This window comes from Cornus florida, unplaced genomic scaffold, assembly GCF_030987335.1.
Source record: "Cornus florida cultivar Cherokee Brave unplaced genomic scaffold, ASM3098733v1 CherokeeBrave_3.0.0_Hap2_Chr10, whole genome shotgun sequence".
In the NCBI taxonomy this organism is placed as follows: domain Eukaryota; kingdom Viridiplantae; phylum Streptophyta; class Magnoliopsida; order Cornales; family Cornaceae; genus Cornus; species Cornus florida.
This window is the reverse complement of record NW_026775580.1, coordinates 75854587-75868840: the sequence shown is the minus strand read 5'-3', so window position 1 is coordinate 75868840 and position 14254 is coordinate 75854587. Positions and strand designations below refer to the sequence as shown.

The 14254-nt window shown below is 35.1% G+C and overlaps 3 protein-coding genes across 5 annotated transcripts; 2 read left to right on the top strand and 1 right to left on the bottom strand.

Annotated features, from left to right (window-relative positions):
* Positions 1-1409: 1409 nt before the first annotated feature.
* Positions 1410-2645, bottom strand: LOC132278775 (uncharacterized protein At1g76070). Its single transcript, XM_059780662.1, has one exon. The coding sequence runs from the start codon at positions 2385-2387 to the stop codon at positions 1602-1604; it is 786 nt and encodes a 261-aa protein (XP_059636645.1). The 5' UTR covers positions 2388-2645; the 3' UTR covers positions 1410-1601.
* A 3790-nt stretch (positions 2646-6435) lies between these two features.
* LOC132279000 (uncharacterized) lies at positions 6436-11182 on the top strand. Of its 3 annotated transcripts, none has more exons than XM_059780915.1 (3): positions 6436-6552; positions 9686-9793; positions 10804-11182. In XM_059780915.1, the coding sequence occupies exons 2-3, from the start codon at positions 9688-9690 to the stop codon at positions 10944-10946; spliced, it is 249 nt and encodes an 82-aa protein (XP_059636898.1). In that variant the 5' UTR covers positions 6436-6552; positions 9686-9687; the 3' UTR covers positions 10947-11182. The 3 variants fall into 3 exon arrangements, with proteins under 3 accessions (XP_059636898.1, XP_059636899.1, XP_059636900.1); XM_059780916.1 differs by having other exon boundaries at positions 6440-6552; positions 9678-9793; XM_059780917.1 differs by having other exon boundaries at positions 6441-6552; positions 9662-9793.
* A 1299-nt stretch (positions 11183-12481) lies between these two features.
* On the top strand, positions 12482-13203 carry LOC132277302 (uncharacterized). Its single transcript, XM_059779121.1, has one exon. It carries the CDS (start codon positions 12537-12539, stop codon positions 13011-13013), a length of 477 nt encoding a protein of 158 aa, XP_059635104.1. The 5' UTR covers positions 12482-12536; the 3' UTR covers positions 13014-13203.
* Positions 13204-14254: the final 1051 nt, after the last annotated feature.

Genomic DNA, 14254 nt, shown 5'->3' with positions numbered 1-14254 from the left:
TGGTGGCGGTGGTGGAAGGTAGTGGGTGATGGCGAAAGGTGGTGATGACGGCGGTGGCGGAAGGTGGTGGTGGTGGCGATGGTAGAAGGTGGTGGAAGGCGGTGGTGGAAGGTGGTGATGGAAGGTGGTGGCGGTGGTGGAAGGTAGTGGTGGCGGTGGTGATGGCGGAAGGTAGTAGGCGATGGCGAAAGGTAGTGGGGGAAAGTGGTGGTGATGGTGGCGATGGTTAAAGGTGGTGGTGGCGGCGGTGGAAGGCGGTGGTGGAAGGTGGTGGCAGTAGTTGGTGGTGGAAAGTGGTGGTGGTGGTGGTGATGGAAGGTGGTAGGCGGCGATGGTGATGGTGGAAGGCGACGTGGGAGGCGTTTGCGGCTGTTGAATGCGGCGGCGGTGTAGGGCGGTGGTGGTAGTGGAAGGTGGTGGTGGCAGTGAAAGGCGGTAGCAGTGGTGGTGGTGGAAGGTGGTGCCAGTGGTGAAAGGTGATGACGGCGATGGTGGTGGAATGTGGCGAAAGGCAATGGCAGTGGTGGTGGTGGAAGGTGGTGGCGGTAACGGTGGTAAAAGGCGACGGTGGTGGTTGCGGCAAACGGTGGCGGAAGCGGTGGTGAAAGGGGCGGCGGCGGCGGTGGTGGAAAGTGGTGGGCGATGGTGAAAGTCAATGGTGGTGGAAGGTAGTGGTGGTGGTGAAAGGCGAAGATGATTGTGGTGGAAGGTAATGGTGGTTTTTAGACTTGGAATATGAGGGTGTTTTAGGAAGTCGATTTTTTAAAATAAATTACTTGGGAATGGAATGGTCATTCCATAGGTTTAGTTGTGAAATGGATTTTCATTCCTAGGAATGAATTTTCATTCCAATGGAATGACCATTCTCACTTTAAGTTGCATACCAATCAAAAGAATGGTTAGAATGGGCATTCTATTCCATTCATGCACACCCAACGTAGCATAAGTTCTTGTCTTAAAAAAAAAAAAAAAAAAAAAAAGTAAATCCCTACTTAAAATACCCACAAAAAAATATTATCATCAACTCACGTGAATTGGAGCCAAAATGTATCACCAGAAGAAAGTTTAATGTCAAAAAACGAACGTACAAAAAACAAAAATAAAAAATTGAAATAAAAGAAAAGTAGAAAAGCCAGCTGTATATACATTGATGTTGTTAAATCCGCCAGCAAGCTAAACGGCAGGATCTTAGCCTGTGAAGAATTCAATCATATTAGGACAGAAAAATAATATTTTTTATTTTGTATGGTTCGGTGACCAAATTTGAATGATCAATTAATTTGATTATACTACTTTCTTGTTAGATCAAAAAAATGTATATGATATCATCTATTTTTAATACAATTTAATTGCTTATAGGATCAAACACTTGGTTTCAAAGCAACTCAAAAAAGTACAAACAAATGGAATTAATACACGAACAAAAGAATGTAATATTGTTTCAAGATAACCAATAATAATCTTATTTACAATAACAGTTTTTCTGCATATACCTTCATTTGTTTAAACTTTAAACAATCAAAACCATCCCAAAAAAAAAAGCACACAATTGAAGAAAAAGTATAAAATAATAAAATAAAAATAGAAATCCAAAAAAATTACTATGGTGTATTCACTTGAAGAGGTCTAGGTTTAGCCATGGTCCTTCTCTTCCATAGATTAATTTCTTTCCTTGGCTCCAAAGCTACCCGTCCACCTCCACCTACCAATATAGGTGCAGAGAAAGGAATAACGACTTCTTCTTCTTCTCCGTCGCTCTCTCCTCTATCTTCGTCGGAGGAATAATAATTCCGGTGATCCGAGTCCACCGGTGCAACCTGAGGCGCCGTCCAATCAAAATTGGCGAATGTATCACGGCTGCTCGCGAACCGCCTCATCTGACTCAACCCCGGTGCCCTATCAGGAACCGCCGGCGGCTTGTGATGATCAGCAGAATGGTCAGACTTCCTTCTTGATTTCACGCCACCAAATATATTCCTAATCGTGGACGACGACGACAACTTTTTCTTCACCTCAGGTTGCGAAGACACGGTCTTGAAATCTTTGGGCAGCGAAACAATTTTCTTGGTCTTCTTAACGTTGTTGTTGTTGTTGCTGTGCCTCTGCTTGTGCTTGTGCTTGATTTGTCCCATGCATGAGATCTTCGGCGAAGTGGGCTCTTGAGCTTCGAAGCTCGAGTTCTTCGACTTCCGGCGAGCTTCCATCGGAATCATCGATATGATCGGACCGGAGAATCCTCTGCCGCAATTGGTTTTGAGTTTGTGTGTATTATCAGATCTTGGGCTGCTGAAATTAGTAGGGTTTTGAAACCTCACAACTGAAGCTGCTTTTGGTAGAAACTTTAAGAGCTTGCTCTTTGAGTTAGGTGGTTTCTGATCCATTGCCATGAGCGAGCTTTGGTGTAATGTGTATTTTTCAATATTTTCTTCGATATATATCTATATATATATATATATAGAGGGAGATCGAGACACAGTGACAATAAGGATTGTTTTTTCTAATTATTGACCTTTTCAAGAAAAGAGAGAGTCAGATGAATGAGCAAAACCAGCACACCAGAGTTTAATGGTACAGCTTGGTATGAAATTCACATTTTCACACAGTAGCCCAAAATTTAAATTTGTATTCAAAGTCTACAACTGAGGGCTGATTCAAATGGACTAATAAATATGACTTATTTTAATGAAAATGGTGTGCTTAATTATTACTTATTTTAACTTGGAATTGGTATGGTTGGATGATACCGACATTTATTGGGATTACACGTGGCTTGATGTGATGATAAGATAAGCTTGACAAGTAGATTTGGACGAGAATTGGCTTTTACGCCATTTAATTTTTAATCACGTGAATTATGGACTTGTGAATTTTGAAAAATCACAAATTATGACTTTTTTTAGAATTTCAAACTTGAAAATGACGTTTGGCACAAGGAAATTAGGGTACAAAATACATCATTTCTGCCGGCTTCAGTGTGCGATGTGTTGAATTTGCCAAATATACACATGGCTGAGAAGTCTAGTGGTTCTTTTTTCTTTTCTTTTTTTCTTTATTTTGACAAAATATTTTATATCCTGTGTGCCAAATGTATAAGTGAGTTAAAATAGTAATATATGCATATTAATTTTAGTTCTACTTTTTAATCTTAAAAAGTACTCCTTTCGTTCCACAATAAAGGTCCATATATTATAAATTAAATTTTTTTAAAAAAATGCAATTAATGCATTGTCACTTTTTAAAATTATCAAATTGTCTTTTTTAATTTAAATATATATAGTTACAAAATTTGAAATTTTTTAAAAAAATAAAGAATGAAAATATAAAAGAAAGATGATTTGACTTTTTAAAGAGGAGAACTGATTTGGAACATATAAAAATGAAATAATGAGACAACTAATATGGGACGAGAGAGTATAAGGTTGAGCATTTAAGTTTTCATGGATTCAAATGTAAGTCAACTTTATTTGTCATGATATAGATATTTAAAAAAAAAATGAGTAAAAGTAAAATAAGACCAACAATCTGTAATTATTTTATACACCATTTTTTTTTTTTTTTTGGTAAATAAAAGTAATTTTTGTGGTCAAATCTTAAAACCAATATTAGGTTAGGGTGGGTCTCGAACCTACAAAATTTACTTTGAAAACTTAGCCGGCACTGTCCAAACATGTGTTTGGTTGGTTAATCATTTAGCTTTTGTACTTTGTCAACCAAAAATTAAATATGCAATCATACAACATGTGCTTACAAATAGTTAACCACTAGTGTGTGTGTGTCTATATATATATATATATATAAGGTTAAGTCTGCTCCACACTTCATTACCTACACGTACATGACGAGAGATGTATGAAATGGTCATTTATGGTTAATGCGTTAAATAAGATTAGAGATGCAATATTATTTTATTAGGTTGGCCGAGGGAGTGGTATATTTGTCTTGATTCATAGTAAGAGTATAAATGATTTTGTCATTATAAGGCAATTTGATTTTGTAAGTTTCAATAAGGTCAAACACGTACTGCCATACACCATATGAAAACATTTTGTCGTAGAATTCAAACATCTACGCGCTATTTCCATCCAATGTACGCTATACCCACAGATATATACACATATTATTGACATAGATTGAGAGGTTGAGATCGGCCCAAATAAGAAAACTGGAACAATGTACACCAAATATTTTATCTTGTTTTTGTTACTGTTACATTGAGTGTCTTAGAATACTTCATATACCGAGCAACGACCTTCAAAATATAAAGTGAGAAGTCTTTATTATTAGGTTATTTTCTTGAATTAGCAAATGTAATACATAATGTCTAAAATACCAAGAAGTCTGCTGTAGACTTTCTCATTAATGATGCGGTCCACCTTTCATCCTCCCATAAAATAGGTGTTAGGGTGCCGTAAATGTAGTAATTATTACTGTGTGAATTTAGATAAAAATTTAACTAATTTTATATGAGTGAAAACTGATATCATCGTGATGTTACAAATAATAATAACTTAAGTCTCTACTCACATAAATAAATAAAAATTATAGGACTTCTAAATCCTGAATCATTATTATTCATAATATAGTGTCTCCTGTCAATTATAAATTATTATTATTTAGATTTAGAAAAATAGACAATTTTGCATATTAAGTGTTCGGGATATTTTATTTCGATATATATATATATATATATATATATATATATATATATATATATTTCCCTGATGTGCCCACCAAGCAACTTAACAAGGTTTGGGGGTGTGGACACTGGACAGCCATGTGCTTCGAGCGTCAAGTGGTGTACATATAACTTGCGAGTATTCATCCGCTCGGTGCTTAATTTATACTGTATATTAAAAAACGAATTGAATGAAGAGGAGACAATAGGACAGGGACGTGCTTGGGAACCACTAGTCCCGGGGGCAGAGAGGAAACAGAAAGGAGTGTGTCCCCCTAAATCGTGATGAACCATGTCTCTTTGTATCTCAATCATTCACACCAAAGGATAAATAAATAATAAATAAACAAAATTGATGTAACAATGTACAGGGGTGACAATTTGTGGACATGTGTCATAATCGTGTTGTATCTGATTAAAAATATTATATTAAATAATTTGATCGGAATACAAATCGTGTCAAGAATTTTCAATACTAACTCGATCTATTTATTAAACGAATTATAAGTATAACTCATTTAATGACTAATTTACAAAAATAAAATATTATATTATTTAAATTATTAATAATCCTCAATCAAACAATAAATATTAAAAATATATAAGTTTCAATCCAATCACATTACTAAATAATCTTTAGTCTACAAAAGATTAAATTATAAAACACAAGTTTAAATAGTAATTTTGGAACTCAAATAAACATTTATTTATGACATGTATAGTTAAAAGTGTATAAACGAGTTACACGGATTGAATTCCTCAACTCAAACACGACACGATTAACTAAATAGATTAATCATATTAACCCATTAATAAACGAACACCCGCTTAACTTGTGTCAAGTTCAAGTCGTGTTGACAAATCATGTCAAATTTTGCCACCCTAACAATGAATTATGCGTCTTGAGTAGATTTCTTAATTTACATTTTTTTCAATCCTTAATCTACACAATTGAAGCAGATTTCTCTCAAGAATATTGGTGTGTTTGGAACACCGAATCGCATCTTGAAAGTGAGATTGGAGAAAATTCGACTTAAATTTTGGAGAAAATTCGACTTAAATTTTGAACTAAATTTTTTTTAATTTTAAATCCAAAATACTGATTCGATTATTCCAAATATAATATAAAATAGGTACAAATATAAAAGAGAAAAACATGAAGACTACTTTGATGGTTATGATATTAGAATCTTTTTTACTCAACTGTTAGAACATTGTTTCCGAAGGATGTTAATTAAACAAAATTTGAGACTCCTTTCAACTTAAAATGAATTAAACATTCTAGTTCTAAGTGGTAGGATTTGTATGGAAAATGTAAGGAATATAAATAGATTGAGTGTTAGACTCACCTAATGATTTAAGTTTTTGGATGTGATCGTGAAGCATTCGACTTGCTACACTTAGTATTAGAGTCATCTGATGTCACGTAGAATGCCCGATCAAAACGTGACCGATCAAGATGGAGAAAATCGGATCTAAATATAATGGGTATAAATGAAAATAGTCTATACATCATATCCGAATGGAAAATGATAACTGACTAGTGAAAAATAATTATTAGACTTGATAAACCCCCACTCCTTGACTTGGAGACATATGGTATGGTAAATGGGCCGAACTCCTAGCCCGTTTGACACAAACCAAAACAAAAAGAGAGTGCATTTTGGGTGGGTTGGGCTGGGCTGGGAAAGGTAGTTGGGTAGCTGGATTCCGGGTGGGTTAATTATCGGGTGAAAGTTGAAACTTGAAATAACGAAATCTGCACGCACAACGAATTTCTTCTTGCTGACAACAACCGGATTTCGATTTCGTTATTGAAAACGTCCACGCTAGAGAATAAGGAAGAAAGGACACTCGATTTTCTCATTGTCCCCAAGGTATACCTAAACTTTTTCCCTTTAAAAAATTTGTATTTGTTTCATACATTTATTGAATCCTAAAATCCAAGTTTTAGGGTTTTTAAGGAGTAATGTCACTGAGTAAATGTAAACGATTGATTTGATTGAAGGATTGAACTGAAAATAAAATCACACACATAATTTTTTTTGGAAGAATCTGTAACTGCTATTTTTGTATATCATAATTTCTGGATTGCAAAATCCTGGTGTTCCTATGAGTTAACCCTAACTAACATCCCTATGCAAGCTTTCTCTGTCAATTCAATCTTCGGTCAGATGGTTGTTTGATAAATAGGTTTAATTGTTTGATATGTGTGTGTGTGTGTTTGTGTGCGCATATAACTAGTGGTTTCATGTTGAGTATTGCTAGTTGCATTTCATACATTGGCTGAGTAGCTTGAGGAAATTGCTTTGCATTGACATGTTACAAGGCACAGCGTAAAATGGCCGTTCTTATTTATGATTGTTTGTGGTTGCATTCGTGTCCATGAATGGAGGTAATGATTTTAATGAAGTAGATGACATTAATGAGAATGAATCCATTCTAAGGAATTTTGTGCATAGCATCAAAATGCAATTTGCTTGTTTATGGGTATAGCATGTTCTTCGTTAGCGTCTAGTACCTTTGAGGTTCATGTAGGTCCAAATCAAAGCGATTAAGTTACTTTATGGAGGAGCATTTCTGTCATTTTGTTGTCAAAAAGTAAGGTAGAATTGCTCGAGTACTTCTGGCTGTTCTGCTATTACAGCTAATGATGGTGTCTCTTCACAAGGGAAGAGGGCTTATGGGAGTAGGTTTAGCCTGTGAGACTGGTGGCCCATCACCTATGTTCATGTATCATAGGCTGTTAATTTGCATTTTAAAACCTTAAATGTTTGATTGATGAAAAGCAACTGTAGTTCATTGAGCTTTTACTGGAAACAAATTATCACCAAAATATGCTGATGGATATTTTAGCGCAAATAGTCGGACATTTTATTTAATTTTTATGTCTCATTTATTAACCAAGACTATTTCAAAACTTGCGTTTATGTCAGGTCAGAATCATGAATAATTTTTGCCGAATTTTATTATGTAGTCTTTTAGCTGACTCTTTTGAAAATACAATAAGTTAATAATTGCCCCCTCAATCCTCCTTTTTCTTTTTCTTTTTCTTTTTCTATTCTTCTCCTCAACAATACTATGGTTAACAATTGCGAATCACTTAATTGTGATGGAAATGTTGAGAGGTACGTTGCCTATTTCGGCGGTTTAACCCTTGAATATCAGGGTCATTGGTACAAGTTCGAGTCTTAGAGCAGCCACTTTGTGAAATACCAAATCTTAGGTTTGTCTTGAGTCCCCCCTCCCAAAGACCTTGTTGTGGCAGGACCAAAATTGGATAATGTCCTTTGTCACAGAGTGTTGAATAATTTTTGGATGTATAATCTATGTGACATGTGCTGAGGTATGAGTATGGGATCAGATCTATTTTTAATTATCAACGCGTTCCCAAATCTTAGAATGCGGGGGCTTGACTTGAATGGGTATGTAGAAACATTTTTTCACATTAAGTAACATTTACTCCCTCCGTCCTAAAATTCTTGTCCATCTTTCTATTTTGGGATGTCCCAAAATACATGTCCCTTTCCAAAAATGGATGTACTATTTTTTGTGTCCATGAATGGATGTAATGATTCTAATGAAGTAGATGACATTCGTCAGAATGAATCCATTCTAAGGAATTTTGTGCATAGCATCAAAATGAAATTCTCTTGTTTATGGGTATAGCATGTTCTTCATTAGCATCTAGTACCTTCGAGGTTCATGTAGTTACAAATCAATTGATTAAGTTACTTTATGGAGGAGCATTTCTGTCATTTTGTTGTCAAAAGTAAGGTAGAATTGCTTGAGTACTTCTGGCTGTTCTGCTATTTCAGCTAAATGATGGCGTCTCTTCACAAGGAAAGAGGACTCATGGGAGTAGGAGTTGGACTGGTGGCCCATCACCTATGTTCATGTATCAGATGCTGTTAATTTACATTTTTAAAACCTTATGTGTTTGATTGATGAAAAGCAACTGTAGTTCATGGAGCTTTTAATGGAAACAAATTATCACCAAAATATGCTGATGGGATACTTTAGTGCACATAGTCAGACATTTTATTTAATTTTTATGCTTCATATATTTTCCAGGGCTAGACTAATTGAACATTTATGTTTATGTCAGAATCATGAATTATTTCTGCTGAGTTTTTAGTATAGCCTTTTAGCTGACTCTTCTGCAAATGCAATTATTGTGAATCACTGAATGTGATGGAAATGTTGAGAGGGCCGTTGCCTATTTCGGCGATTTAACCCTTGAATGTCAATGTCATTGGTACGAGTTCGACTCTCAGAGCAACCACTTTTTGAAATACCAAATGTTAGGTTTGTCTTGAGTCCCCCCTCCCGAAGACCTTGCTGTAGTGGGACCAAAATTGGATAATGTCCTTTTTCATGGAATGTTGATTAATTTTTGGGTGTGACCTATGTGACAGAAACTGAGGAATGTGTATGGGACCGGATCTGTTTTTTAATCGTCAACGCTTCCCCAAATTTTGGAATACGGGGGCTTGACTTGAATGAGTATGCAGAAACATTTTTTTACATTAAATAACAACATAATGTACGATGTTACTATTTTTAAAGAATATAACCAATTAGAATTTAAGTTAAATGAGATGTGCTAAAGAAGGCAACCCCATATCATGGTGTGTGTATCAAAAGGAAAAACTATACCCATAATTATCTCGTATTTTGTTGGCATGTTATGTTGAGAGGAATAGGTAATGCAGTAAGTCACATAGTGACATGGTCGCACCAGTGGGGCAAACTCTAATTAGAAGTTCATTTGTGAATGCGTCGACTGAGGTCACACTAGTGGGGCAAACTCTAATTAGAAGTTTATGCCTCAACTGAACTAATCCTAAGAAATTAATAAGTTTGAATGAGATCTTATTCTGAATTTTGAACATAATTTCGAAATGTTAATCTCAATTTGCTTTCTAGTAAAGTTAGTCATTATTTGGACCAGCTTTGCTCTTAAGATAGACTCTGATTTTGTAGTATGCAATTGTGGAAGAGAATCAGTTATGGTTCTCCCCTTGGATTTGCAGGAATTTATCCTCCGTGCTCGAGTATTGAAGCTGTATAGGCAAGCTCTAAGGACTGCTCGAAGAGCCCCTGGTCATGCAAGAGGTAAGGTTTTGTAACTTCTGAAAATCATGTACATAACCGACACTTTGTGGTTTGGAAATAAGCAGAATATATGGCAGCTTTTAACATGAGGGAAACTTACAGGTTGTTTTGCCAAAATTTGTACTTTCTTCCAATCTTATATTCACTAACTCCCTTTGCCTTTTCTGTTTGTTTGTATTCTTGTTTGGATGACTTAATCTTTGTTCAAAACCTTGGCAAATTTATAACTATAGACTTGAAAATCCCTTGTAATTGGAATTTAAATTTAACATCATCTGTTGCACTGACAACTCTCAATTGTCTTCTTTTCCTTCTTTTATTTATTTTTTTAAATTTATTTTGTCTCTTATTTCCATGAAGTTTTCAAGGGTAAAAATTTCAAAACACTGCTGCTCATGTTGGTGTGTAGATGTTTCAGAAAAGGACCCTTTTCCTTTTAATAGACAAATAAGGAACAAATTTACAAAGACTTTTCAAGCAAATTATTTTTAGTTTGCAAACTTTAGATTATCTGACGGAGTCAAATCATTATATCATATGCATTAACAGAGCAACTATCCATCAAACTTCTCCTCCCAGGAGTAAAAACTTGCTTTGCTGGTAGCTCTTTTGAGAAATTAGATTCAGAAATGCTTATGAATTGTATTTATATTTTCAAAGGACAGTGTTTCTGACCATTTTATAAACAGGTTGTCTGTGTTTCTATTTTTTTTCTTTGTTTTTATATTTTATTTTAACAAGGACCTCGGTTTTTCATGATAATTTGATATCATTCTTTTACATTTTCATAGTCATTTCTTGACATAGTCTTTTACCAAAATTTTCACCTGCTTGTGATTAAATTTTATAAGTTGTTTTCAAACATTTTCCTCGTTGAATTTACAAATTTATATCTCGTTTACTTCTCAACCTGGTGCCCATGTTCCGAACTTGTAATTATTGTTATTGGTATTTCATTTTTTCCATAAACATATATAACGGTGTTGCATTGATTGTGATGGATTTCACAGTTGAATTGAAACAGCAGATTAGACAAGAGATGGAGACTAACCGGAACTGCACTGACAAACAGAGGATTCGTTTCTTGGTTAGTGAAGGATTAGAGAGACTGAAAGGTCTGAGTGAGATGCTCGATATGCAAGGTCATTGCTGATGTAGTGAGTGGGACTCTATTTTGTATTTGCAAGGAATTCTTCCCTCTCCTGTATCTGTTTCAACATAGTTCAGTGTTCATCAACTTTGGTCCCTCATAAAGGATGTGTATTTTTGTTGTCTCCATATTGCTACCCAAAACAAGCAAAAGAAATCCTTTGTTGTTTAAGGAATTGGCAGTTTGTTTGGAGGGATGAATTCCATTTTGCAGTTGTGTCTTTTGGTTTTTTTACCCAATTGAACCTGTGGCATGTTGTTACAGAAAATGAAAAATAATGTTTTTTTTTTTTTTTTTGAAAAAAAAAAATTTATTCTAAAATCTGATAAAGTAATTCCAAATTCTTAAAAAAAAAAATTATTCTAAAATCTGATAAAGTAATTCAAAATTCTTTTCTTTACTACACTTTTTCCATGTGGTATTATTTAGTGGAATAATTGAAGAGATGAAAAATCTGAGCATGAAAGGCACCATCATATATCATTTGATGTTTAACAAATGACAATTTAAAAGGAGGATTTAAAATACAAAAGGCTTTATAGCAATGGGTGTTAATTTTTCTCTGATTTTTTAGGACCTTGAAGCTACTCAAAAGCTCTCAACAAACCATTTATGTCACACAGCACAATAAAATAACTTTAATTCAACAGTAAAAAAATTTATTGATGTGTTAGACATGGTGAGTCACAATTTAAGGGGGCTGTTTGGCATGGATGTGTTTTAGGCGTTATATTTTTTATCAATACCAAAACAACCCTTTTGGGCAGAAATCGGAACTATATTTAGTAACGATACGAAAATTTGTTTTGAGAAATTTAAAATTTTACTTTAATTTCTTTGCTACAATATTAAAACAAACTATATCACCAATGCACTGATATGTGTTTGGACCAAAAAACATGTGATATGTTATGAACTGTTCCAAACCAATATCCGTCAACTAAAACATGATATGAAAATTTGGATATCAATATCAAAAAAATAATATCATGACGCACGTCAAACGGACCATAACTATTTGTTTAGGTACTATGCTAATGTCTATAGATGAATTTAATTATGATAAGGGATAATAATAATAATAATAAAATCAATTCAGATACCTCACTACACCTTATAAAAAATATCTCATAACTCAACCCTAAAGTCCCAATTTCATATCCGTCAGCACATCATCCAATTCTATGATGAAATTATTTTGGGCTTTGTTTCATAAAAGGTACCAATTCGATTAGTTCATAACTAATATGGTATAAATAATGTGATCTGATCGGTTAGGTTTCAATTTTTTAAAAGAGTTGAGATTAATTGATTTTAAATATTACTAAATTAATTTAATTTAAAATCCGCACTGCTAGTGAACAAAATGGTCGTGTTGCTTGCTTATAAAAATATTAAATTGAGTTCACGTATGTACAAGATTTTTATTTATTTATTTTTCTGCTCTTTTTTTTTGTTGGATAATTAGCAATTTGTAATTTTTATTCAAATACTAGTAATAATAAATTTCAAAATGAGTATAATTTCTCTCCTGCTTATTTAATATTTATAACCGGCAAATTTTATTGTTGCTGTATCGCCCGCAAAGAGAAGATGCTCCCCAACGTCCATAAATGTCGAAACCTCGCAGTCTCTCTGAACCACCTCCGCTTCAACATAGCCCTCCGCCACCGGCGTTTATTACACAACGGCCCAGACACAATAGACGAACTATTGGACAGACACCTGGTCAAGAAAGACAAAACCCACCACGGCGACGACGAAGAGAATGACCTCCTGACTCGGCAGCGACTCACCAGCAATCGGCGCGAGGCGCTGAGTCTCTACCGGGACATCCTCCGGGCCACCCAGTTCTTCATGTGGCCCGACTCGCGAGGCGTGCTGTGGCGTGACGTTCTCAGAGAGAACGCCCGGAAGGAGTTCGAGGCGGCCCGGTTCGAGAAAGATCCGGAAATCGTGACCCGGTTGCTCATCGGAGGACGCGAGGCTGTGCAATCGGCTATCGATAAGCTCGTCGAGAAACAGAGGGAACAGATTGCCAAGGAACGCAGCGATCAAGATCGTCGCTGATCGTGGTAATTTCTGTGTTTCGTGCTTGAGTTCGAATTTGTAAGATTGTGTCAATTTGTTCTATTTTATTTTCTAATTAATGAAGAATGTGATTTACCACAATGTAATTATGCCGTGTTGTTTTTCATGAATATGTTAGATTTTGCACTCACGTATGTTGGAATCAAATAATTTGATTTTTTGCTTTGTTTCGAATAGGGCAAGGGTTTGAAAAATTAACTGAATGATTCAGAATTTTAACTGAGCATTAGTTTAACATAATTATATATTAAACGGATGAAAAACTTGATAAATTAATTTAAATTCATCACTACAAAAGCAGCACTGATTGTAAAATTATTAGAGGTAAAATCATAAACTAAAAAATTGATTCAATGCGCAGTTTTTCGATAATTGATTCAAAAAATGCACCACTCTTATTATGAAAAATTTAAATTTTAATATATTGAATTCGAATTGGTGGGAGCTTGACCAGTGGCCCTCCCTTTCTTGGAATGTCTAGGTGCATTGGTAGAATCAATTCCATGTAGGTGTATCTCTGGTGTGTGTTTGATCGTTGGCCTTGTCTGCTTCTTGGAATGTCTCGATGAAACCGATTAGTAAAATATCTTTCTTTCTATCCCACTCAATTCCGTGTAGGTCTGCATCTGGTGGGAGTTTGATCAATGGCCTCGTCTATTTTTTTGGAATGTCTAGGTGCTTGGTTAGGGCCCGGTCTGTTCCTTAGAATTTCTAGGTGCTTGGTTATAAATTGATTTGTAGAATTTCCTCTTTCTTAAAAAGGGGATTTGTTAAGTTGGATTTGGAGTGTTATCTTGGGTTTTAGCTTCTCACTCTTCCCCACTCAATTCCATGTAGGTCTGACACCGTTGGGAGTTTGATCATTGGCCTCGTCTGATTCTTGGAATGTCTAGGTGCTTAGATATTGATTCATGGAATATGCTCGTTTCTTTGCAAATGGGCTCGCTTGCCAATATAGCAGTTGTTATCTAGTTATGAACAGGGTGTTTAAATTTAAAGAGATAGTAAACAAAAGTGTAGCATTAGCACGAGTCAAGTTTCAAACATTTTTCTGAACTGCCTGTTCTTCTCATTACTGTGCGCTAACTTTTTCCCATCCTCAATCTCCCAAACTTCTCGCCTAAACAAATCTGTGAATTACTTCTTTCCCTAATTTTGTTTACATCTCAGTGACTGGAGCATATAGTTACGACCTTTAATCTTTTTGGTATTAAGCAAGA